Genomic DNA, 27,689 nt, shown 5'->3' with positions numbered 1-27,689 from the left:
AACATCTGTACCAGTTCTTGTTTAGTTTTGATTCATTTAAATCCTTTTTATGTTGTTTGGTTTTTGTTTTTCTTTTTCTCTTTTGCATGGCTGGTAATATTTTATTAGAGGCCAGCTATTGTGAATTTTCCATTGTTATATGTTAGATATTTCTGTACTTCTATAAGTATTCTTGAGTTTTTGCTACATGCAGTTGTGTTACTTAGAGACATTTTGATCCTTTTAGTTCCTGCTTTTAATATATTTTTTTTTAAGGTGATACAGTGTCTATCTAGGGCCAAATATTCTTCACTAATGAGGCCAGGACTTCTGCACTCAACTCAATGTCCTTTGAAATCTGATTTTATCCAGTCTCATGGGGGGAAAAAACAGACATTATTCTCAGGCATTATTACTTCTATTCTTTTTTGGGGTGGTCCTTTCTTGAGGCTTGGGTAGATTCTTCTATTCATTAACTGATCAGTACTCAGCTTAACGCTTGAGAGGGACTCTCTGAAGTTCTTTGTAGTTCTCTCTGTTAATAGTTCTCTCCTCTTCAGTAGTCTTTTCTGTAAACTCTAGATACCGTTGTCTCCCCAAACTCTTAGTTCCATCACCTTAGTTGAGGGAGTCCATAGGCTCCATCTGCCTTCTCTTGCCCTATGCTCTGTGCAGGATATTCTTTTAAATTGGCATGCTAAGGCAATTTTAGGATTCAGCTCATTTGTCTTCCTACTCTTAATAATCACTGTACTTAGTTGCCTGATATCCAATGTTATTAAATCAATTGACTTATATATTTGTCCATTTTTGTTGTCTGATGTAGGAAGTCCAGTCCCTTCTATTCCATCCTGGTTGTAAGTGGTAGCCTTCCTCAGTAGATTTGAAACTTTAGTGTGCCATTCCTGAAGCTTTTTATAATTATTTCCTAATCCTATTCAAGAAGATAATTTTTAAAAATATAAAAGTTCATTAGACTAAACATATATAAAATATTTTCATATTAAAAGTATTAAAATTAAATTAAGTCCCAATGACCAGTTATAAAATTTCACATTAGTTTAACATATCTTGACCTACTCTTTGCATGTGTGAATTTAAAATCATAATACATTAGAGTAACAAAAGTAAATCTATTCAGCTTTCCTTAGAAAATATGACAGAATAGCTAAAATGATGGAAACTGCAGCAAACATCATAGTTTTCAATTTATTTTAATTCAACATACTTAGTATTTTTAATACTAACCCTCCATAAAGTAGAAACATTAAAAACTGTATTCATATAAATTCAAATTTTGTGAAACAATGCACACAGTAACACAGAATATATGCACCCATATTTCATTGATCTCATAGTACCATACTAAAAGACAAAATATTAGACATACTGAAATCATAAATCACTAGATTTCAACAAATGGTTTTTAATACCAAAATAATAAAGGTATAAACATGGAAATACTGGAAAAGTACTACAGGCAGAAAAAAGAAGCTGCCAACATTTTGTTCAGGAATTTAACATATGCACAATAACCAGACAAAGCACAAAACAACAAAACCAATTAAACTGTGCATATGAACACATGCATTAAACACTGTGCATGCTAAAATTTACCTGAATTATATGAACATAAGGCTTTATCTGGAAAAAAAATGTTAAAATAATGTCAAAAATACATTTAAAAATCATTATATGTAATAGGGATATTGAAATCTAATCTCCACTTTATAGTACAGACTGTATTTTAATATTTTTGTTATAAAATAAAAAGGGCATACTAATTTGGGATAAGATAAGATAGAAAGACACATCATATCTGAATTAGTAAAAAATCCAAGTTATGTTAGCAGAAATTCTGATTAAATGAAATTGTTACAGGCTAAGAGAAGGTACATAAAATAAAAAATTAATAATAGACCTGCCCTGCATATTAATGGTAATCAATTTTATCTAATAATACATGGTTATATAACAAACCATGAAATGTAAGAGGTATTGGTTCCACACAGAAATTTAGCATGCAGTAAACAACTAATGAGCTTAAATTGAAGGAATCTTAGAAAAACACTGATTTCGGAGTCCTTGATTTTGAAAAAGTATATTTTAAAATCGATTTCTTTTAGAGGAAGAAGAATTTGAAAATTTTCAGGGAACAAGTTATTTTGATATTCTCACTTGATAAAAATGAATATATATAGAGAGAAATTGTCACAAATAAGTTAACAGAATCCAAATTATTTATATTTTTTCTATATAAATATTTATAAAGTTTTAAAAGGTAGGAAAATATTAATAAGTTGTTTTACATTGAAAGACAAGTAAATTATCATGTGAATAGCATTAGAAATTTAAGGGAATGTATGAACTATCATGCTATAAGAATACCAGAGAAATGTAAATATGCCCTAATATCTGGAAAAATGTAAATATTTATCCTGACACATCTAAATCATTAGCCCAAAGATAGTAAGTCACAGGGAAATAAAATAACAGATACAAAGGCTATCACAGAAACTTAGTTTCTAATGTTCATATAAAAGATTTAAAATTTGAATGAAATTATTCTGAGCTTTATTTAACAAACCGAGAAGTAGGATATTTGACAATATTTTACATGATTGATTTGTCTGATTAGTAATCTATACAGTGGTGGAATTAAATAAAGTATTTTGGGGAAAAATTACTATTCTAACCACTGTGTAGGAATTTCTGAGGTTAGAGTATAACTAGGAATTAGAAAAAAAATTGTAGAGTTGACTAATTTTATAAATATTGTAACATTATCTGGACATATGTTCATAAACACAAGAAAAACTGCATCAACTAGCTTAAACTAGAACATAAAAAAACAACAACATAAACTTTCAGGTTTGACCAACACTAACCCCATCACTTCACTTATCAGGTTACCAAGTTACATTCTACCACTTTCATTTAAAAGAGATTTCATACATTTACCATATATTTTTAAAGCCCACTGTTACTTTTTTCTGAGTTTCCTTCCATTGTTTTCATATACAGCTTGTTTAAATACTTACTAGGTGTTATATGCAACTGAATAATTGAACATTACATCAAAAACTAATGATGTACTATATCCTGGCTAGTTGAATATAATTATAAAAAATTTTTAAAAAACACTTGAATAAAATAAATTATTATTAAAAATAAATAAAAATAAAAATAAATTGATTATTTTCCAATGTAAAATAAAATACTCATGTATATTTTTCTAGCCTTTTAACATTTTTGCTTATTATACTTATATATATCATTAAATCTAAAATTAATTTTGACATACTATATAAGGAAGTGGCATGCTGGTAAATGTTTAACAACTATCAATCTGGAAAAGAAAAACCTTGATTTGTAATATTTGTAAATTTCCACTATGTAAACACTCCCAGATAGCCAATTCAAGCTACCAATGTCAATGACTATGAAGAGAAGAAATGTGCACAACTGGCTCTAGTTCCAGCATACCATCAGAAAAAGAATTATTAACCATACTAAAATTAAAATATAATAGTAGAAGAAATCCTAGGTAAAGTCACAAACATAAACTGAAAATGAGACGACTGAAGATGCTTTAATATATCAAAAACTATTATATCGCAAAGGAAAGGAAAACTCTGAGAGTAATCATAATGAAGAATCTCAACATCCAAAAAATAAAGACAATGAAAATAACAAAAGAAAAGTTATAACAATCTTTCTAAACAAGAAAAAAGCAGAATAAAAGTAATATAAAGAAAAAGAATTTGTATAATCAATAGAGCACACATGTATATAACTGATAGTACAAAACTGTCTTATGAAGAGGTGATCACAAGGCATGCAGCAAAAAGTTATAGGAAAAGTGTAAACAGAAATGTGTTACACAGTTAATAAATAAAATTATCATGTTAGAAATCGAAGTAAATGTCTACATTGAAATCGTATTTTACATACTGAAACAACAATTTTACCAGTTTTATAATTCTTTATAGGTATCTTAGTATCATGTTAAAACTTTTTATTAAAATATTCATGATGATGATATTCATGCTCATATTGATTTACACACATATGCAAATTAATGCTAATATAACATATCCAAACCCTAGAATTTAAATGGATAAATAGTAAAGGAAATATTTCAGTTGTGGTCTTCTTACTTTACGTCACTCTACTGTTGAGGTGTTTTGGGTTTTTTTTAAAGATTTTATTTTTAAGTAATCTCTACACCCAACGTGGGACTCAAACTTACAACTTTTAAAAATTACAATTTCTATTCATTATTAAAAATTCACAATTTATAAGAAATTTTTAAATTGGAAAAAGGTATAAATATTTCAAGCTAGTCAAGCTTACATTTTAATTCCAGGGCTTTTAATAATAAATATTAAATATATGTCCCAGATATACATATCTATATTTACTATCTATAACACACATATTTAACATAACCTTCCTATAGCATATATATAATATTTTTTAAACAATGTATATATTTTGGCACAAACTGTGACGCTGAAAAATGTTGAAAGAGATTTTTATGAGGAGAGATAAGGAATTATTTACTCATTGTGACCTTTATCAATTGGAAATCACTATGGTCATTGCTTAATTAGACCTTATGATCTAGATGCAAGCAAATTCATTTCTTTCTTAATTTTTTCCAATTCAGTTCACTGCTTTCCCAAATTTATCTCTAATATAAATATCATTTAACTTTCTTCAATTTCAAAATACATGAGGTTTCATTTATAAGCAAGGTAGGTATTTGTTTATATGGTATAATGAAAGGAAAGTCCTCCCCTTAAAACATTTTCCCCCCAGGTTACAACACATCAAGGAGAGGGAATACATCATGTTAAGACATTATTATACTTCTTCTTTTAGTCTTCTATCCTCAAATTATATTTAAAAATGGTAAATCTCATAATCCATAGCCTGGCACTCAATGCTTTCTACATATAAGTCTTAAACTATCTAGATTTTATGTCTTTATCATAGCATATTTAATTTACTTTTTCTCACCTCTATTTCCTGAAATCTTACTTATTCTTTTAAGCCCTAGCTAAAATGCTCATCACAGTTAGCAATATTCTCTAATACCTCCACATAAGGTTACAATTTTAGTTTTACAACTTTCCTGTCTATATATAATAAAAAATTATACAAGTTCCAAAATTATGGCATGATCATGTACTGAGATATAAATTATGCTTTATTATTCTTACATTTTTATATTTTAAAGAGGTGGCAAGTTTTTTGTGTGTTTCTTTTTTTTTTTTTTTTAAGATTTTATTTATTTATTTGACAGAGAGAGATTACAAGTACTCAGAGAGAGGAGGAAGCAGGCTCCCTGCTGAGCAGAGAGCCCGATGCAGGACTCGATCCCAGGATCCTGAGATCATGACCTGAGCCGAAGGCAGCGGCTTAACCCACTGAGCCACCCAGGTGCCCTGTGTTCCTTTTAACTAGGGAAATTAATGTTTCCAGTTGAAAAGAAAAGTGACATATAGCACTTTACTTTCCATACTCTAGGCTTATTAATGAGATTTTGCTAGAGGAGAGAAATAAGAAAGGAGTGTAGAGGGGGGGCAGAGAAAGGAGGAAAGCACTGCTGAAGGCCAATATTCCTCAGAATTAGTAAGGGACAATGGTTAAAGAGCTTTGTGAATAATAGGGAGCCAGGCTCTAGGAACTCTCTGCAGTCCAGTGATATTTTAGGATTCTGGGATGGTAGCTCCATGACCAAGCTGGATGCTAAGGCCCAAAGAACCAACATTAGTAAAAATTTCTGTGCATAGACCTAGATTCAAATAGGACAAATCAATGAAGCTCTAGAAGGATTAAAAATTAATGGGTCTTTTCTGAATATTTCCCTTTTTTAGGGCTTCCTATAACCTCCATAAGAGATGCGAGTAGGTAAGGAGAAGGAAAATTGATATTTGACTGGAAACACAGATACCTAAGTAAAATTAAATATAGCTTTTGAAAAAAATGTGTATTTTACATGCAAGTTTGTGAATAAGAGTTTTATTGATATATAAACATCATGTATCTTTGGATCAATCACAAACACCATAACAAGTAACTAAATATTTGTGGATATAAATAAAATAATGTGAATTTCAAAAGAAAGCAAGAAAATAAAAAATAAACACTATCGTGTAAAATATTAAGCACAATTTGTAAGAAATTACATTAAATATAAATGTATTAATTACTCCAATAAAAAATAAGTCTTGTCTTTCTCTGCTTGACTTATTTCGCTAAGCATGATACGCTCTAGTTCCATCCATGTTGGGATAAAAATATATGTTTATAAAAAATAAAAAAATAAAAAAAAATAAGTCTTGTCATAACGGATTTAAGAAGATGAACTTTACATTGTTTTCAAAAGATAAACCTTAAATATAAGGACACAAATAAGTGGAAAGCAAAAGGATTGAAAAAAATACACAACACAAAAAAATGTTAACCAAAGAAAAGCAGATATAGCATTACTAACACCAAGCAAAGAAGGCCTTAAGGAAAAAGCATGCCTAGATATAAAAAGACATATTATGTAATGATAAAATTATCAGTCTATTAGAAAAAGTATAACAATTTAGTTAGTATACACCCAATAACATAACTTCAAAATCCATTAAGCAAATAGTGACAAAATTAAAAGGAGAAAGTCCACAATCATACATAGAATGTTAAGAACTCTCAATAACCAGTGGAATAGTTAGATTGAAAAAAAAAAAAAAGCAAACCAAGATTTGAACAAAACTGATAAACCTCAATAACTTGTAGAACATGTACAGAACTGTGACAAAATAAACATTCTTCTCAAGAACATTTGCCAAAATTGTTATACAAATCACCATAAAGAGAATTAGTAATTTTAAAGATTCCAAATGATGCAAAGGTTATATACTCTGATATGCCAGACAAAAATGAAAGAAAGAAAGAAAGAAAGAAAGAAAGAAACAAACAAACAAACAAACCCTAGGGTTTGGAGAGTTAATAATACATGCCTAAATGACTGATAGGTAAATGAAAGCACCACAATAAATATTACATAATTATTTTCTGAAGAAATGAGGAGAAACAAGCTATATCTAAGGAAAGTAAAAGAGAGATATAATAAGAACAGAAATTAGTGGAAAAGAAAAACAAATACAACCTAGAAAGTAAATAAAACAGGTTTTTTTGTGTGAAAGACTACTATAAGTCTGACCAAGAAAAACAAGAAAAGAAAAAGAAGGACATCACTACACATCCAATAGACATTAACTGGATAACAAGACATTATTATGAGTAATTTCATGTAAATAATTTTCTAATAGAAGAAATGTAAAGATTCCAAGATGAATCCAACTTAATAAAGCTGGTACAAGTCACATATTTTGATTAGTTCTAAATTTAGCAGAGAAACTGAAATTATAATTTAAAACCTATACACTAAGAAATTACCAACCTTAATGACTTAAATGGTGAATATGCCTAAAAATTTAAAGAATTAATACCAATAATGCAGAAATTCTCTCACATAGAAAATAATGGTATACTTTCACTTTTTATGAAACCAGCACAACACTGAAATCCAAACTTGAAGAGTAAATAAGACATCAAACAGAAAAAGAATAATATTTCCTAGTACTTTTTGAAGCCAGCATAGCATTGATAACAAAAGCTAATAAAAAACAATCTTTCCTTCTCATGAATATAGATGCAAGAATTCTAAATATAGTATCAGTAAATTGAAACCTGGGATAGATAAATTGATAACGCATCATAAGATACCTGAATTCATCACAGGAGTGGCTAGATTAACATTTGAAAATCAATGCAATATACCATATTTGTAGAATAAAAGAGAAATATTATATGCATATATCCATATATCTAGAAAAAATTGATACATTCAATATGCATTCAGGATTTAAAACTTTCGTCAAACTAGGAATAAAACAGAACTTCCTGAATCTCAGTGTAGTGTAAAAATTTAACACTAATTTAACAAAAATATCAACTATAATTGATAAATATTTAAAGTTTTTCCTAAGAATTGGGGAACAAAACATGGATGGCAACTTCTACTCAACAATACCACTTTGCTCAGCATTTTATGATAAGACCTTGCCAAAGCATTGAGTAAGAAAAAGGAAAGCAAGGTATAACAATTTGAAAGAAAGAGGAGAAATTGTCATTATTCACAGGTAGCATAATATTGTACATCAAAACTCAAAATAATGTATGAAAATGTTATTAGAATTCAATGAATAATGAATAATAATAACTTTTATTTCTTAATATCAACATCCACTTAAGTCAAATCCCTAGTTACTGATATAGTAAAGATATAAAATCTTTTCATTGAAATCTATTAAAATATTATTTAGAGATACAACAGATTCATAAAGTGGAATCTCCTCACTCCCTGGAGAGATTTCAGTTCTCCCCAAAATGATGAATGTAATTTGAATCAAAATTCCTGAAGGGTATTTATGAAAAATGATCATTTGATACTCAATTTGTTGATTAAGAGCAAAAAAATAAGAATATTAATAATGACCTTAAAGAAGAACAAAGCTGGGTTAGTTACACTTCCAGATATCACAATTTAGAGCTACAGCCATTAAGATACTTTGATATTGACACAAGAATAGAAAAGTTGCCTAATTGAAAGAAATAGACTCAAAAAGTTAACCAAAGGCATGCGGCTTTTTAAATAAATATACGGACCAAGTTGACATCCAAAGGGTTAAGAATGAATTTTGATCCCTACCTCACACAATATACAAAACTCAATTCCAAATGAGTTGTAGATTCAACAAGCAGAATAAAGCACTATTCTAGAAGAAAACATATAAACTTGATATTAAAGAAGACAAAGATATTTTCATACAGATCACACCAACACACTAACACCAAAGAAAAAATTGGAAAACTAAAAATTTCTGTTGATTAAAAGATCTCATTTAAGAGTGGAAAGGCAAGTTAGAAAGTAAAATACATTTGCAATATATTTATGCTATAAAGAATTCAAACTTATAATTTCAAAAAAAAAAAAAACCTCATAAAGCAATAAGAAAAGAAAGAACCCAAATGAAAAATGGGCTAAAAATTTGAGTAGGCTCTTCATAAAAGAGGATATCTAAATGGTCTATTAACCTATGAAAAGGTCATTAGAGAAATGAAAATTATAGCCACAGTGAGGTAACACTGAACATCCACGTGAATGGTAGTGAAAGTAAAAATACCAAAAACAAGTAATGATGTGGAGAAACTTAAACCCTCAACACTACTGTAGGAAGTACAAATTGGTGTGGTTTTTTACTGTAGGAAGTAAAATGGGTATAGTTTGAGAGACTGTTTAATAATATCTACTGCATTTGAATATGAGCATAGCCTATTACCCATTGATTCTACTACCAGGTATATTCAGAGCAAAAATGAACACATATGATTACAAAAGGGCATGTATGAGAAATTTCAAAGCAGCACTAGTAGGAATGGCCCAAATCTGAAAGCAAATTACTAGTCAACTGCAGAATGCATAAATTCTTGGATATTTAGAGAAAGGAATGGTGTATAGCAATGAAAATAAGTTAACTGCAATTATTTGCAACAATATTGATAAACCTCACAAACACCTTGGTAAGAAAAAAAAGCCAGATGTGAAAGAATAAAATATTTGTAATTCCAATTCTATAAAATTCCTATGTATGTGTGAGTATTCCATTTACATTAAGTTAGAAATAAGCAAAACTCTTTTGTGGTATTTGACCTTGGCAGGAAGAATACTTACTAGAAGAGAGCAAGAGGGAGGCTGGTAATGTTCTATGTCTTGATGTGGGTGCTACTTACATGGTTTCTGGTACTTTGTGAAAATTCACTTGGGGGCATATTTATGATTTATACACATTTCTGTATAGATGCTATACTTCAGTAAAAAGTTTACTAAAAATGTAGAATTTTGCTTCTGGGAATGACAGAGTAACTTATATTAGACTAACTCTCCTGCCAGTCATAATTACAAATGGACAAATATTTTAACAAAAACTGTTTAAAGACACCAGACAACAAACAGATGCAGACAGAAATTGGTACATGGCCCTTGAAATAAGAAAAGTGCATACTGAAACAGCTTTTCTCCTAAGGGCCTTCCCAGTTTGGTGCTCTGCAGAGGTGCTATAGCTCAAGAAAAAAAGTTTCATTCTTACATGGCTGAAGAGCCAAAGGTCAGAATTCAGAGTTTTCAGAGCAGGTAGAATATAAGGAAAATCCTGAAAAAGAGGGAGCCAGAAAAAGGGAGGCACAAAATTTACATACAACAGCCCCCTAAATCCTTCCCTAAATTGTAAACTGCAGAGGGAAAAACAAGAAGAAAGCCACAGCTGGAAAGCTAAAAGAGATGCAACTTCTTGATGCACAGGGACACAGAATCTGGAGTTTAAAGTCCAGTGGTATCATGGGATTTTGGCCAATATCTTGGATTTTGCCTGGGAAGTTCACACATTAGGAATGAAAACCACAAACCAGACTAAGGACTATGCTTTAGAACTAAGGAAGAACCAAAATAGAATTGCCTTAACATATCCTTCATATGTTTTAGGTGATCCTTCAATAATTTCACTGTCTACCAAAATAAAAGCCAACATTTTTCCAAATCCAGAGCCTCTAAAAGGTAAGGAACACAATGTCCAGTATACAATAAAAAATTATTATATATGTAAAACACATAGAATGTGATCCAGAATCAAAGGAAAATATCAGAACTATAAGTAGACCCACAGAAGACTAAGATATTGCAGTTAGCAGATTTAAAAATAAATATTATAAATGTATGTGAGAATTCCCAGGATTACACACACACACACACACATACATTACATATAAATACAATATAGATACTGAATATACATGTATGTACATTACATATACACATGTACACCTATGTACACATGTATGTATATATGTAATGCTATGGATTTTCCATACATTTACATATGTGTATATATATGATCCTGTAAATTGTTAATATATTTATACACATAGACATCATATATGTATATAATATTATACACACAGGGATATAATAAAAATAGGAAGTTCTAAGAAAACCAAATGTAAATTTTAAAATGAAAAATACATTTTTGCTAAAACAATTAGTAGTATGAATTTCAGAGAAATTGGACACTGTAGAAGAAAATACCAGTAACTTAAAGACACAGTAAGTAAAAATAATCAAAACTGAGAAAAAGAGAAAAAGAAATTAAAAAATAAACAGAACTCAATAACCTGTAGAACAATGTTAAAAGATCTTTAAACATGTAACTGCAGTCCAAGAAAGAGAGAAATAAGAGAATGGTATAGAAAATTAGAACATTGGCCAAAACACATCTCAAATGGTTGAAATCTTGAGAAACTTACATGAGGAAATCACATCTCTTTTACCTAACACCTCTCAAAACCATCATTTTGGTTTTGTCCCAATGATTTATTTCCATTCACTTTTCTAAAGATTTGTGGTTATGAGACTGTATAAAAATAGTAGATGTGAAGTTATCTATTTCAAAAAGTGAAAGGGTAATAATGTTACATTTTGCTAAATAAAGAATTAACATCTGAAATGTCAAAGAGATAAATCTGATTAAAATGGGACTAGGAAAAGAATAAAGGATCAAAAAAGAAAACTCTTTTTCATCTGTATAGTTCAAATTGTGATAAGAATGGTTAATAAGATACCAAGTAACAAATTTGTAAATGACTTTTGTCATGTTAAAAAGGAAAATACTTCACTTGAGACACTATGCAACTTTAACTGAATGAGAGTAAAGAATATATAAAAATAAAAACTTATACATCAAAATATACCTTCAAAAATAATCTATGTGTCAGGAGAGTAATGAAGAGTTTCTCACCAATGAATCAAAATAAAATTATGTGAATATGTGAGATATTTTACCATCTGTAAAAGCAATCTCACTTCTCTATTGAAAAATTTTAGTTATTTGAACATATGGCTCCAATCTTGCTCACACCTTTTTAAGAATGCTTAATCAATCACTCTTTGAAATATGCACATTTGGTAATGTCTAAATAACATCTGGGATAACAGTGGGTAAAAGTAGCCTGAAGTTAAAAATTATAGAAAATATTACTTTCATATTAAAATTTTAATTTCTCATCATCTAATTTCTTTCAGACATGAGCAATGAGCATGTGGCCCTTTCTACAGATGTTTTAATACATAGAACCCTCTTACTTTGCCACATACAGAAATACTGGTGTAAGAAAAAGCCATCCATTTCAAATACCTTCACTAATTCCTTTACTAGGGAAACCATTCAAACGTTATAATCAAAGTTGCCTGTACTTCCATCTCAAAAAAAATTAAAAAAATATTTAAGTTAGCTATAAGATATATGCCATTACTATTAGAGTGCTTTTAAAAATATTTCCTTACATGTTTAAAATTATAAATCATTAATGTCCATGGAAATGAAATACTTTTTTGAATCATTTGAATCTACAAATTTGAATTTGAATTTGAATCTACAAATAGATTAAAATAGGAAATCATGAGCAGGGAAAACAGAATTCCAACAATACCGATAAATATCCATATATGTTCAATATATATTTATACGTTCGTGTGTGTATATCTGAGGCTATGATATATACATATATATGTGTATATATATATATAGGCTATATATGTAGGCTATGATATATATCATAGCCTCAGCTCACAGCCTCAGAGATTGAATTACCAACATATTCTATTATGTGGATGTAGAGAAGAAATGAGGGATTATTATATATTTTTGACGATATCTATTCATACATACGTTTCATCAAATACGTTAATGATCATGATCTTTGACCAAATAAGACATAAATGCAATATTTACTCTTTCCATGAAAAAAAAAAACCAAACCTTAAGGAGGTCATTCTTATGAATGAATTTTTAAAATAATTAATGTTTACTTATATGTACCTTAACTTGAACTTGACATTGATGAGCAATATATCCTCAGCCAATAGTAATGTCTTTAACCTTCTATTTCTAAGTGTTAAAATCTTCATTTCCTTTATGTATATGTACACGTTTTTATTTATCTTCAGTGTTACACATTGTTAATAAATTATGATTACATTCTAGATGCAAAACACCAATTTTTACCATATGTTCAAATACTGAAAATTTATTTTATCAGAGGTTAGTTGGTAGGTAGTGACAAGACTGAATGGTGCAATATGAAACCATATTACCCACGAGTGAATTTAATACTATTAATGATTAAGTAGCAGAGGAGCTATTTGGGGAATGATTAAATATTAAAAGCTATAAACTTAACTAAATCAAATTAATTGCATGAAAATCTATGATACATGTAGCTAACTAGAAAGAATCCATCCTCATTGTTCTTCCACTATTTTTAATTCACTGGGGAGGAAAAAAAGTAATGAAAATTGTTGGTAGATCTAAGAGTTTAGATATTAAGAGTCTGTAATAGCAACTGGGGTAAGTATTAGTAGCGACCTATAAACAAACTATAAGAATTAGTACGAAATGGTTTGTATTAGTAAACTTCGTGTAGTAACCCATGATCCTACCCTGTGATTTAGAGATAATGTACTTGGGTGGATTACAGGGACCCAAAAGAATACAAACCAAAATGACGCCACATAAAATTCACAGTAGTGTAATTATTACAACAAGAGATGTTATAAAGGCAATTGCAAATAACTGTGGATAAATGTTTACTCTGTGGAGAAGCTGAAAAAAGTGAGTGCTGTAAAATTAGTGCTTAAATAATGAGAGACTGTAACCACAGGAAATAAAATTCATAAGTAAATAAGTCATCAAAGACATTATTTTAAAAAGGAGTGAAGGTAATTCTCTAGGCTTTCTTATGACTAAATATCCCATAAGACCTATCCTTTCTTCTAATTCTCTATTCATCAAATAGCCTTCTGATATATAATTTAGTCCTCTATTCAGCAGGGAAAATGTGATCCACGTAGACCAGAGTCATTTGTTATGTTGCCAAATACATTTCTTCTGATTGATAAATGACATGCCTTTTGTGCTTATAAATGTACACTTCTGAAATTTGGTTAATGTCAACCAGTTCTCCATTACTGCACAAAAAAAATGTTGCTAAGCCTGGAAAATGCTGACTCCATGAAGATAAAATTATCCCATGAATACTACACAAAAAGTGAGTAGACACCTCCCCCTTTTAATAATAGACTCATCAAGAAAACAAATTAGATCTGTAGGAACAACAAACAAAATAATGCCACTTTTCAGTCTAGAAAACATTTCCACATTTCTTTTAAGATTCTCCGAATTGATCAAATTCTATTTGATATTTTGGACTTTGTAAAATCCTCGGTAAAATGCAAACACTGACAATAATAATAACAACAATAATCACATCAGTTTATATTCCCGAGAATATTTAACTTTTATAAACAAGGACAGTGAATTAGAGAAAGAACCTACCTGAAGTCATATGCTTCTTAAGTGAGAGAATCAAACTTTAAACCCATGTTTGTTTGACTAATGCTCATGGTCCACTATACTATACTTGTCCTCCTATATATTTATAAAATAGTTAGCATAATGAAGATGAAAATCATAATTTCAGACATGTATAGCTACACGACCAAATTTTACTATAGTTGCTATCTCATTTCTATGTAAGTTTCCAATAGCCAAAATTAAAACATAACTGTGGGGTCATACCATGACAAATGAATGCTGTAAGTATAACCTCATTTTAGTGTATCAATTTAAAACCATCAGTAGCTATGAAAACACTAATAGATGCCTGTTAATACCCATAATGGGATCTTCAAATTCTATGTCATATATATATCATTTAAGGTAATTCATAATGGTCTGATAAATCTCACTGAAAACTTACTTTGCAACCTTCTTGTTGGGCTCTCTCCATGGAGCTGTCGTCGTGGCATATATGGAGAAGGGTGGGGAAGTGGTAATGAAGAAACATCATGGGTCTGAAGTTTGTACCAATGTGGCTCATCATCTAATAATGCTGTTTCTAATTCAATTAAAATCTACAAAGCCAAGAGACAAAAGAACATTGTATATCTGCAATATAGAAACTCTCTTAAATGGTCTCATAACTTTTATAATAATGATAATTATAATAATAATGCTGTTGGTCAAAAACAATGTTATGTTACAAAATTGTCCATATATTTTGACAATAACTAAATAAAAGTTAAATATGCATAACTTCTTACTGACTTAATAGTTTTAAATATCTGAATTTTTTATAGACCTCTGACCACCCGCCTACTGTTAAATTTGTCATTACATAAAGACAGTACAAAAAAGGAAAAAAAAATAACAGGCCAAGATCTCTGATAAACACAGATGTAAAAATTCTCAACAAAGTATTAGCAAACCAAATCCAAAAGTACACTAAAAAAATCATTCACCACAATCAAATGGGATTTATTCCTGGGATACAGGGTGGTTCAATATATACCAATCATTGTGATATATCATAGCAATAAGAGAAAGGATAAAAACCATATGATCATTTCAGTAGATGCAGAAAACCTTTTGAAAAAGTACATTCATGACAAAAACCCTAAACAAAGTAGGTTTAGAGGGAACATACCTTAACATAATAAAGCCCATATAGGAAAAACCCACAGCTAACATCATATTCAAAGGTGAAAAACTAAAAACATTTCCCCTAAAACAAAAAAAAGGTGAAGATGTCCACTCTCACCACTATTATGCAACATAGTACCAGAAGTCCCAGCCACAACACTCAGTCAAAAAAAAGAAATAAAAGGCATCAAAATTGGTAAGGAAGAAGCAAAATTTTCACTATTTGCAGAGGTCATGACATTATATACAGGAAACCCTAAAGACTCCACCAAAAAAACTACTAGAATGGATAAATGAATTTAGCAAGGTCACAGGATAGAAAATCAAAAATCTGTTACATTTCTATACACTAATTATAAAGTAGTAGAAAGAGAAATTAAGAAAACAATCCTATTTACAATGGCACAAAGAATTTTTTAAAAAAGGAAAAACAAAAAACCTAGGAGTAAACTTAACCAAGGAGATGAAAGACCTGTACTCTGAAACTATAAAACACATGAAAGAAATTGAAGATGAGACAGACAAATGGGAAGATATTCCACGCTGTGCATTGGAAATTATTAAAACATCCATATTACCCAAAGCAATCTTCAGATTTAAGGCAGCCCTATCAAAATACCAACATTTTTCACAGAACTAATCATCCTAAAATTTATATGGAACCACAGAAGACTCCAATAGCCAAAGCAATCTTGAAAAAGAAAAACAAAACTGGAGGTATCAGAATCCCAGATTTCAAGATATAGTAATCAAAACAGAACGGTGCTGGCACAAAAATAGATATAGAAATGAACGGAACAGAATGGAAAGTCCAGAAATCAACCGACAATTATGTAGTCAATCGTCAACAAAGGAAGCAAGACTATGTAACAGGAAAAATACAGTCTCTTCAACAAATAGATGTTGGAAAAACTGGACATCTACATGCAAAGAATTTAACTGGACCACTTTTTTACACAAACTCAAAATGGATTAAAGACTTAAATGAGACCTGAAACCACAAAAATCCTAGAGAAGAGCACAGGCAGTAATTTCTCTGACATGGGCCATAGCAACATTTTTCTAAATAAGTCTCTTAAGGCAAGAGAAACAAAAGCAAAAATAAACTATTGGGACTACATTAAAAGAGAAAGCTTTTCACAACAAAGGAAACTTTCAACAAAACTGTTAACAAGGTAACCCACTGGGTGGGAGAAGATATTTGCAAATGATATACTTTCAATATCACTTAATTGATTGATTAATTAATTGGGTGAATGATTAACTTAATTAATCCTTTTAATTAATTAGGGGGATCTTTATCAATCCCTTAATTAATTAAAGGGATTAATATTGAAGATATATAAAGAATTTCTGTAATTCCACACCAAAACAATCAAAAAATCCATTTTAAAAACTGGGCAGATGCTACAGTGAGTGCCGTGGAGTATGTAAACCTGGGACTAATATTACATTATATGTTTATAAAAAAATAAAAATAAGTAAATAAATAAAAACTGGTCAGAAGATAAGAGCAGACATTTTTCCAAAGAAGGCACCCAGCTAACGGACACAAAACAAGATCACTAACATCATTAATCATCAGGGAAATGCAAATTTGTCATTAAAGAAATAATGCTTATTACTATAAGTCTGTAATAACTAACATTTGTATATTATTTGGTAATTGAAAAAAACTTTATTTACATTTATTAATTTAACCTTTACAAAAACCTTTAAGTGGGGAGACAAAACCAAATTAAAAGCATCTACTAGACATTAAGAACGATGTCATAAGTTATCTTAATTCTCAGAAAAAAAAAACCTGCTAGATTGGTCTTATTCAACTTTTACAGATAAGGTACCAAAGCTAACAAAGGTAAAAAAAAAAAAAAAAAACTGGTCTAAGCTCATACTAGCTGTTAAGTGAGAAAGGTGTGATATGAATCAAAGTCTGTCTTATTTAAAACTCTGTGTTCAATGTATCATGTCACTAAGAATTCAAAACAGGAAAGAAAGTGAAGAATGGATTTTTAATAGGAACTGTATCCTCATATGGATTTTATAATATGAATATTTAATAAATTTACAAAGGAAACCAGTCCACAGGAATAATGACTCTTTTATTCTTTTAGGGTCCTGTGCAAAGATGACACCGTTTGTGATTATGTATATGAGAACTGCTGTGTGATGATAACTCACTCTTCAGCTCTGGTTCCTAAGCAGAACCGTATTAGCTGCCACAAATGCAATACATTTGTGAAACACAAACCAAACTTTCAGCATTCAACACTGAGATTTCTACAGTAGGAATAAACACCTAAAAATTGCCCCAGATTATTTAGAAACCATTTTTTAAAAGGCATCAATGTTTTGTCTTAGAGCAATAAATTCATTCCATGAAAGAAATGGTTTACTTTTTCAGATATTCAAATATATGATTTTACTGATAATCACATGAAAAAAAGTATTTAAGAGGACATGAATAGTCTCAGTTTTAAAATAATTCCAGATACCTCTCCTAAGAATTCACTTTCTTCCTCTCGAACTCGAGCTTGATCCCAGAGCGTAACCTCTAGCATTCGCTCCCTAAACTCTCTTCGATGGACCGGGGAATAAATGAATGTTTGGTTCCATTTGGGTTCCAATGTTTTCTTTACTGTTTTTGTTCTTCTCTTGTTTTTATCACTATAAAAAAAAAGAATATAAAAACTTACATGAACCTTTAAGTTTTTCCCTAAAAATTATTCATTTAAAATTTCTCAGGGAGTGAAGTCTTAGCACAAATATATTTATCATACATTATAAATATTATATCACTTAAACTCCTACTAGAATTTATAAGTATATAATTTAATATAAAGTACATAATTTACATTATAATTTATAAGTATATAATTACATCACTTTATAGAGGCAATATTTCAATAAATCTGAAATCCTTCCATGATAATTAAAAACTTCACCTTTCACAAAATCTAAATAAAACCAGACTGAAAAACAGTAATTCTACATATTTTTAAACATATTGCCTTATTGGAATCCTTCAAAATGGCAATGAACCAATAACATTACATACAATACTCACTTAAACTACAGAAGTGTAATTACACAAAAGTCCAATAAATTGTGACATTCACAACTTTTTATCCATATAGTTCAGCTGAGCAATTATAATTACATTTTATCAAGTTACTTTCTTGCATAAAGAAATACATACTTGCCCATCTGACAGTTACCAGATCTTTAAAAGCACTGTAAAATTATTTTTTTCTTTTTTTGTGGGGTAGAAGGGGTAGAGGGAGAGAGAGAACCCTAAGCAGGCTCCATGACCCACAGGACTCCACACAGGGCTCCATCTCAGGACCCGAAGATCATGACTTGAGCTGAAATCAAGACTCAGCTGCTTAACTGAGCTACACATGTGCCCCTGTAAAATTATTTCTGTGTGGGGTAGCCACTCTAACATTGGCTGGAAAAGCAAGCCTGCCATCCCTAATGGATGGGACTTCCAGCTCACAGGCTTCCATATTTTTTTTAATTGCATATCTCTATCAAGTGAATGCTTTTGACAAAGCATCCCATTACATGCATATAAAGTCACAAAATATATACATGTATTACTGTACTGTTTTACTAATATATTGTGTCAATTTGTGATTATACAAAGTTAGAAATTTAAAATAATTAGGTAATTATTTTTAGGTAATTATCAATTACCTAAAATTATATTAATTAGAAAAAGAATCAGGTAATGAAAATACTTAGGTAAAAATTCAGAAAATCCAAATATTTCTTCCTGAACTCCAACGGACTGTCTCAGACATCCCCTGGGTGCATTCCTTTTGGAGATCTCTACTCTAGCTTATTAGAGAGGATCAATGGTGGGATAGGAATAAAGAAAATCATCTAGGAAGAAAACATTAAGCTATCTAGAGAGCTTATCTGAACTGAGTAGACAATAAGGTCCGAGCAGAACTATATTAACTGCTCAGCACAATACAATTCTAAGACTGTTAGAATACAGGAAGCAGGGAGAACTGAGAAAGGATAGAGCGTCTCTGCAACTTCTTCTTGAGCAGGGCTTAATGCTCAATACAGATTGGATTTAACCAATCAAAAGCACATATATTTCAACAGCTCATATATTTAATGTGTCAAAAAGCCATTTTAAAACAGTGTATCTTTATTAATTTCTATTGTCTTGTTAGGAAAGTAACTTTGCAAACCCATGTAGGAAATTTTAACTCTCTTCCGTGTTATGGAAAAGTTTTATAAATAAAAATAACTAAATAATAGAAAAAATAACAAGGGCTATGATTTATTCCTCCTGTCATCACCTCTCTTCATCTAAAAATTTCACAAATATTTATAAAGCACCTACGTATATTCCATGCTTTAAAAAATTATGAGACCCTGTGAAGAGAGAAAGTTCCCTCCTTTAAAACCAGGAAGAAAGCATTTAGTGGGAGACTCGCTGTATAATTCAACAGTGGTTTATACTGCAATCTGAAAGGGAATGGAAAAATAAACCTCGATTTCCTCTTAAGGAGTGAAAAAAGTTCTCAGCTAAAGAGGACTATTTCAGAAGGGATTTCTATAGTTTGGCTATTGTGGACATTGCTGCTATAAACATTCGGGTGCATGTGTCCCTTTGGATTTCTATACTGGGTAGGAGGGAGAGTAGATAATCACTGAAATTCCTCACACACCCACCATGTACAATTAACATTTAATAAGGTAATTTAATGTGTAATGTGTATTGAAGCACTAGTCCATGCAAAGAAACATGAAAAATTATCTTCAGCAAGCAAAAAAAAAAAAAAAAAAAAAAAGGCAAATGAGTTTTTTTTTTTTTTTTTCCTAGAAGTATAACAAAAGTCTTCAAAATAAGATCAGGTTAAAAAGATGGGAGCAACTTAGTAGGTGCAGCATACAACTCTTGATCTTGAGGTTATGAGTTCGAGGCCCACATTGGGTATAGAGATTACTTAAAAATAAAATCTTTAAAACAAAGAGACAAACAAAATAAGATCAGGTTGTGTAAGTCAAACACTGAAAAATTGCTAAGAGTACTTAAAAACTAAGATCAATATGCATGCTATTGAGATTTTTTCTTAATAGCAGCCCAACAACAATAAGTCATTGAGATTTTTTCTTAATAGCAGCCCAACAACAATAAGTCATTGATCTCTAACAGCATCATTAACCTGTTAAGAATGGAAACTTTTTTTTTTTTTTTAAATAAAATCCAACCTAAAGCCTTTTCATGCTACCAGTATTTTTGGTTTCCATTTACCACAGTAACGCCATGAAAATACTTGCTGTGTTTACTTAAAATGAGAGAAAGAAATGTTTTTGACTGAAAACCAACTTTACTTCAAGATATGAAAGAATGTAAAGCACACCCAGCTTTTTTTTAACTTTTTTTAATTTTTTTTAAAAATAAGATTTTATTTATTTATTTGACAGAATGAGAGAGAGATCACAAGTAGGCAGAGAGGCAGGCAGAGAGAGGGGGGAAGCCGGCTCCCCGCTGAGCAGAGAGCCTGATGTGGGGCTCAATCCCAGCACCTTGAGATCATGACCTGAGCTGAAGGCAGAGGTTTAACCCACTGAACCACCCAGGCTTCCCACCCAACTGCTTTTTAGAGTACATAGTTCATCACTTTAGAAAATAAAGTTTTGAATGGACTGACTAGCACAGTAACATTCTAATTTACATCTCTTCAATGCAAGCTCACAGGTCCCTCCAGAATTCTTATCGATAAAAAGGCATCAATTATTTTCCATGTTCACCTATTCAAATTGTTTTTCTCCCAGAAAAACTGTCACGAAAAATGAAATAATTCATACCCAAAGCATAAACAGTCCTTTATTTATGTGTAAAAACTTGTATCAACAGAAAAAAAAATTGACGATAATATAGCTGTTTCTGAGTTAGCCAAAGAATTCTCTTCTATATTTTAATTTTTATTTTGTGTATGTGTATTATGTTAGTCACCATACATCATTAGTTGTTTTTTCTTTTTTATTTCTTTTCAGTGTAACAGAATTTATTGTTTTTGTGCTCCATGCAATACGTGCCCTCCTTAATACCCACCACATGGTTCCCCCACCTCCCACCCCCCCGCCCCTTCAAAACCCTCAGATTGTTTTTCAGAGTCCATAGTCTCTCATGGTTCACCTCCCCTTCCAATTTCCCTAGTTTTTGATGCAGTGTTCCAAGATTCATTGCTTACATACAACACCAGTGCTCCATGCAATATGTGCCCACCTCAGTACCCATCACTTTTTAAAGATACAAACCCTGGGGCACCTGAGTGGCTCAGTCAGTTAAGTATCTGCCTTCAACTCTGGTCATGCTCAGCTGGGGAGTCTGCTTCTCCCTCTTCCTCTGCTTCTATGCTCTCTCACTTACTCTCTCTCTCTCTCAAATAAATAAAAATAAAACCCCAACACAACTTTATCAATTAATAAGTAAGCAATAAACTTGCTCAAATATTCCTCAAATTCTTGATAGGTAACAAGGAGACAGCTGAGAAAGTATTTGAGAATGAAATATTTAAATGTTTCCCACATTCTTTGGTGTTGAGAATAGATATTTTTTAAAAATGCCTTTAAATATTAAAGGAATAGTGAGGGGGACCTTCCTTTCCATTTTAGATCTATCTGCTGAGAAAGGGGAAAGGGTATATAAAATAAAATAAAATAAAACTAAACAAAAATAATCAATAATAAATTCTAAAACTTGAAAGATTTTTATCATCTTCAAAAGTGGTTTTCTTCAAAGGCTGAGGAAGTAGAAACTGAAGTTCTGCGTGCACACAAGAACACTGATGGGAAGGCAGCGTTTCCTGCAGGTTGTGACGGCGGCATTCTGAGAATGCCTGAAACCATGCGTGCTCTGGAAAGCCAAGTGACATGGTCTCCAGGATGGCAGGGTAATGTGCCCGAGAAATCCAGATCCAACTAAAGCTTAAGCTAGTTAAAAGCCCCAGTTATGAATATCCTCTTCTTCCTTTGCAGTTCAAAGTATACCCCTATCCGAAAGACAACCTAAGTTGTGAGAAAACAGCTTTCTCCAAGGAAACTTCGTAAGATAAAATTATACGGCAAACAGTCTCTAATCGTTTTAGATGTGTTGGCACCTTGACATGTTTTCTGAGGAATTATCTTCACAAATTTCACTCAAAAGTATCAAAATGTAAGGCCTTTGTTCATTGTCTACTTCCTTTCGTTTATCCTTTTCTTTGAGAGATTGTTTTTCAGATGATACTTAGGCACTCAAATCTGATGACTTTCACTTGAACTAAGTACATGTGGGCCCAGAATTGTGTAAACATGTTGAAGATTAGCCCTGTGCCAGGCCACTTGCAGCCTGAGAAAAAACGACCAGACCTTGAGAACACTCTGTCCTGGAAACGAGCGACGCAAGAAGAGCTGGGGGACAGGTCATCGACGCCATTAATTCTTCCTCTTCTCATGATGTCTATCCAATAGTCTCTCTTATTTTTTTATGTTCCGGAGATTAAAAGTGATTAGATAATTTTTGAAAAGCTATTTCTCCAATCCTAATGTCTCTGTTTAAATTAGGGCAGAACAATATCATTTATCCTAATTAACATGGACACAAACCAAACCAATGATGCTTGAAGAAGCTGATTCTAGGCACGGTGGTAAAGGTTCTGGATGATATGGGGTGGGCAGATATAAAGCACTCATTAATTTTATGGAATATAAAGAAATGATATCTTAGTATGAGGAGGTAGGCGTTGTAAGGGAGTATGAGTACATTCTGGTATCCTTTCCAGCTTTTTGCTGCTGTAGATTGTGTTAAAAATGTACCTGATTTTAAAAACTGTAACTTTTAATGATTTTGATAAATGAAAATATACATCATTTAAGAATCCATACAATGGGGGCGCCTGGGTGGCTCAGTGGGTTAAGGCCTCTGCCTTCGGCTCAGGTCATGATCCCAGGGTCTTGGGATCAAGCCCCGCATCAGGCTCTCTGCTTAGCGGGGAGCCTGCTTCCTCCTCTCTCTCTGCCTGCCTCTCTGCCTACTTGTGATCTCTGTCTGTCAAATAAATAAATAAATAATCTTTTTTAAAAAAAAAAAAAGAATCCATACAATGGGGACACCTGAGTATGCTCAGGTCATGATCCCAGCGTCCTGGGATCGAGTCCCACATTGGGCTCCTTGCTCGGCGGAAGCCTGCTTCTCCCTCTGCCTCTGCCTGCCACTCTGTCTGCCTGTGCTCACTCTCTCTGAAAAAAAAAAAAAAATCCATACAATGTAAAATAAATATTCAATAAAATCATCTATGACATTTGATATGCATTTTAAAACAATCTTGCACTCACGGTCACCATTTTGAAGACTAATAAGAATCATAATAAAATATGAATCATGTGAATCATTTGAATCATTATGCTTATGTTAAACTTCATAAATAGCTGACTAGTGTGATATATAAAAATAAATAAGACCGAACTGAAACACCTACTGTTATTAACATTTCTTATTTATTTTCAAGAACATTTACTTCTGTTTCACACCCTTACCTTCTGTCTGGAAGAAAGTAAATTTTGACATAAGGATTCCTTGGCCTCCCATCTTCCCTGGAAGGGAGATCCTTTGCTCCCAGAATCGTAACTATTAATTGATGACCAACCTTGTCAAACCATAGTTTTATCTGAAAAGCAAAAATATTCATTTATCAGCTCAAACTTTTTTTTACCATAACATAATGTTTATATTTCCAATCTTTGCCCCACTCTCTTACATTAATGTGAGCACAGAATGTAAGTTCTACTTAGTAAGCTGCAGAGAGTTAAAATAAAAGGATATGCTATAATAACTTCAATGAGTAGAGGAAATAATTTAGATATTTTGGGTTGATTAATAAATCACTTGAGCTTTTTGTTATCCTAATTTGACTGCTTATTAACATGCACATAATAATTACACTGCCATAACTAAGAACTTTATGTACAATGACTGCTATGTCTATCTTTATGCAAGAATCACTATGGTTCATTTTAGTTCCCCTACAATAATGAGCTCAGAATAACTGCCCAAATGAATTGAATAGATACCTTATTTATATGGCATTCATAGGGAATTTTTAAGCAAATGTTTTAAAAGATAAAACATTTCATTTAAAAAGACATCTCAAAGATTATAAGCAAGGTGAAATTACTAGTAGCTTTAATCAATAGACTCCTTAAGTTTGAATTTAAAACCATAATAAATTCATCTTTATAGATTTTTTCTTACACAGACATAAAGTCCCTTTTCATTAGTGAGGAAGATGTATCACAGCCTTAGAATAATAGGATATATTTTATCATTCAAGATGAGAAAATGTGAGTGATTTCCCTAAGACATAATTAGGGATTAGAACTTCATATCCAGTTGCTAAATTCATTTGATTTAACAATTACCACCTCCCACACACATACCTCACACTCCCACACCTAGCTAGCTGTTTCTACCATGTCAGGATTTATAACCATGGCTCTACCCCACATTTTGGTTCAGAACTCAGCACATCTTTGACCACTATCTTGATATCAAAACCAAAACCTGAAATCTGGGAATAAAATTATGGTTGAGATAGAGTTTGGTGGTTTATATGCTTTTTAATAGTTCAATTTTTATTTTAATCTGGATGTACAATATTTGCAGCAGTTTAAAAAATATAAATATACATTTAATGTCAGTCTTGCCCTCTTCCTCTGAAATGGCCAGTCAGGTCTGGGCCAGGCTCTGACATACATGAATAAATACATATCATACATACATACACATATAGATCAAATCATATAAAATAAATTTATATATATGCATGTATACATGATAGACTGGTAGTGTAGTTCCATTTCTAGCATGGTTTTGTTCTGTCCCTCACTTCAGATTTTAGAGAATGAGAGGCTGAGCAAGACTTTTGACTCAGAAGAGGAAGACTGATTGCCCAGAAGAGTATATAAAATTATTTATCCTGATTTTCAGTCAAATGGAATTAGCCCTCTTAGTAATAGTAAGAAGTATTTAATTTTTAAAAATTATAATTATTACTCTTCACGCTGTACTAAGTCCTTATGTGGAAGGCAGGTATTTTCTAGCTGTTGTGCAACAAAGTTTTCCTAATAGAGCTGCCAGGTATAGTCTCTAGACAAGTTTTTCTTCAAGTGTGGCTCCCTCACCTCCTTATATCAGCGTTATCTGGCTTATTTGTTAAAAAGTTCCAAATTCCTGTGGCCTACCTGTCACCTACTGAATCAGAACGGGGCCCAGGAACTCATGTTTTAATCAATCCTCCTGGTGATTCTCTTAGGCATTCAAGTTTGAGAACCACTGCCTTAAACTAGGAGATCAACAAACTGGGTAAGGGGGGGGAGGGGTTAACATGCAAATAGAAAAAAAGTTCAAGTATTTCCTTGTGTAACAATATGAGAACATAAATACAGATGAGGATAAGTGGGAAAAAAAGACTATTTTTGGGGCAAAAGACATAAGGGGGAAACAACAACAAAAGAAAGAAATACAAGAATCTCGTATATGAGATGAAACAGATGTTGTCACATAGCCTCATGGTTCCTCTAAAAGGTGTTACCAAAACCACATTAATTTCTGATAGTCTCTATTTTCTAAAGAAAAAAAAAAACAGCTTATAGCTTTATTTTCCCATGATATTAAAAATCCTTCTCTGAGGATCATGACATAAATATTAGGCACTTCAAAGAGAAAAAGATTCTGAAAGGCTAAAGAACAATTTTCTGATGAACTATACGCTGAGAAACTAAGAAACAATAATAATCATTATTAGACTAAGTTCATAATTATTAGAGAAAATCATTGATTTCTGCCCACTTTTACAAGGGGTGAGGCTAAACACTTGCCCTCTCCATAGGCGATCTTTTTGCTCCTCTCAAATGGTTAGAAACATTTCAGATACCTAACTTCAAAATGTTTGATAAGTAGTATTCTTTTTAGATTTTCTTATGCCACGGAAAATGAAAAATATCATTTGTCAATAATACTCATTTTTCATGCAAACATATTAGGCATATGGCTTTCATATTTTCATAATTATACCTTATAATTTATTAAATCATACTTTCCAAATACATAAATGTTAAAATAATATAGGTTAAAAAAAAACAGGCACTTTTTAGTTTTACGGATTTTTCATCAAAATTACAACTTTTAATAAACTGTCTTAAATTAGGCATTTGATCAATAGCCCTAATTTTTATTTTATATTACAGGATTTGCATTGAAGTTTTTAATAGATATCCAGTTCACCTTATCAAAACAGAATTTTCTTATTTGCTAGATTATTTTATCAAAGTCCTAAATTTCTTATCTGTGCTTTTCAAATGAATGGTTAAAATGTATGTTGATTTCCCCAAAATGGAACAAATGTATCTCCACAGTCCTAGATATGACATCCTTCTTATCTTAGTTCAATTTCATTAATAGAAATCATGGCTTCATTTTAATTGTCTTAATATAACAATCATTCCAGCTTAACCATGTACCCATTCTTAAATTCCCTAAGGAGAACTGAAGAGCACAAGTAAATATTTAACTCTAAATAACATTAAGTAAACAATTGTAATTTTTAAAATTAGTATTATTCAAAACTAACAACAACAAAAAAAACATGCAGCAAAGCAAGGAAAGCATACTACTACTTTAAAGAAAACTATATTGTCATTACTTTACCATATAGGGGTTTCCTAATGAAAAGAGGCAAACAACTTGTACCAAGTATTACGGTAAAATTAAATGACATTTCAATTACAAAATGTAAGCAACATAAACCCAACTTATTTTATTTAGATTGTTATTTTGTTCTTTCAAAGTAATACACTTTCCAAAGTTGAACCTTATATATAATATGCATAAAATTCATATTTTAGATAAGGTACAAATTTATTTGCCAATCTCCTCAAGGAGTTGTTGCTTGGAAAATGCAAGAGAATGTAGATGTTAAGTGATATAATGAATGATTTAAAGAGACAGCAACCTTAGTGTAATAAAGGATAATATCAACAGTATAAAAT

General features: G+C 31.2%; 1 protein-coding gene across 45 annotated transcripts in view; it reads right to left on the bottom strand.

Moving 5' to 3' along the window:
- Window positions 1–27,689, bottom strand: part of RIMS2 (regulating synaptic membrane exocytosis 2) — a 600,488-nt gene that overhangs the window by 249,686 nt on the left and 323,113 nt on the right. For all 45 annotated transcript variants that reach the window (XM_059394973.1, XM_059394974.1, XM_059394987.1 and 42 more), the window contains 3 exons: window positions 24,180–24,310; window positions 18,128–18,299; window positions 14,911–15,064 (listed from right to left, as the gene is read on the bottom strand). In XM_059394973.1, the coding sequence (XP_059250956.1) occupies window positions 14,911–15,064; window positions 18,128–18,299; window positions 24,180–24,310 (457 nt within the window). The remainder of the gene's footprint in view (window positions 1–14,910; window positions 15,065–18,127; window positions 18,300–24,179; window positions 24,311–27,689) is intronic.

This window comes from Mustela nigripes, chromosome 3 (genome assembly GCF_022355385.1).
Source record: "Mustela nigripes isolate SB6536 chromosome 3, MUSNIG.SB6536, whole genome shotgun sequence".
NCBI lineage: Eukaryota > Metazoa > Chordata > Mammalia > Carnivora > Mustelidae > Mustela > Mustela nigripes.
Note: the sequence above shows the minus strand (reverse complement) of the source record. Positions and strands in the feature narration are given on the sequence as shown.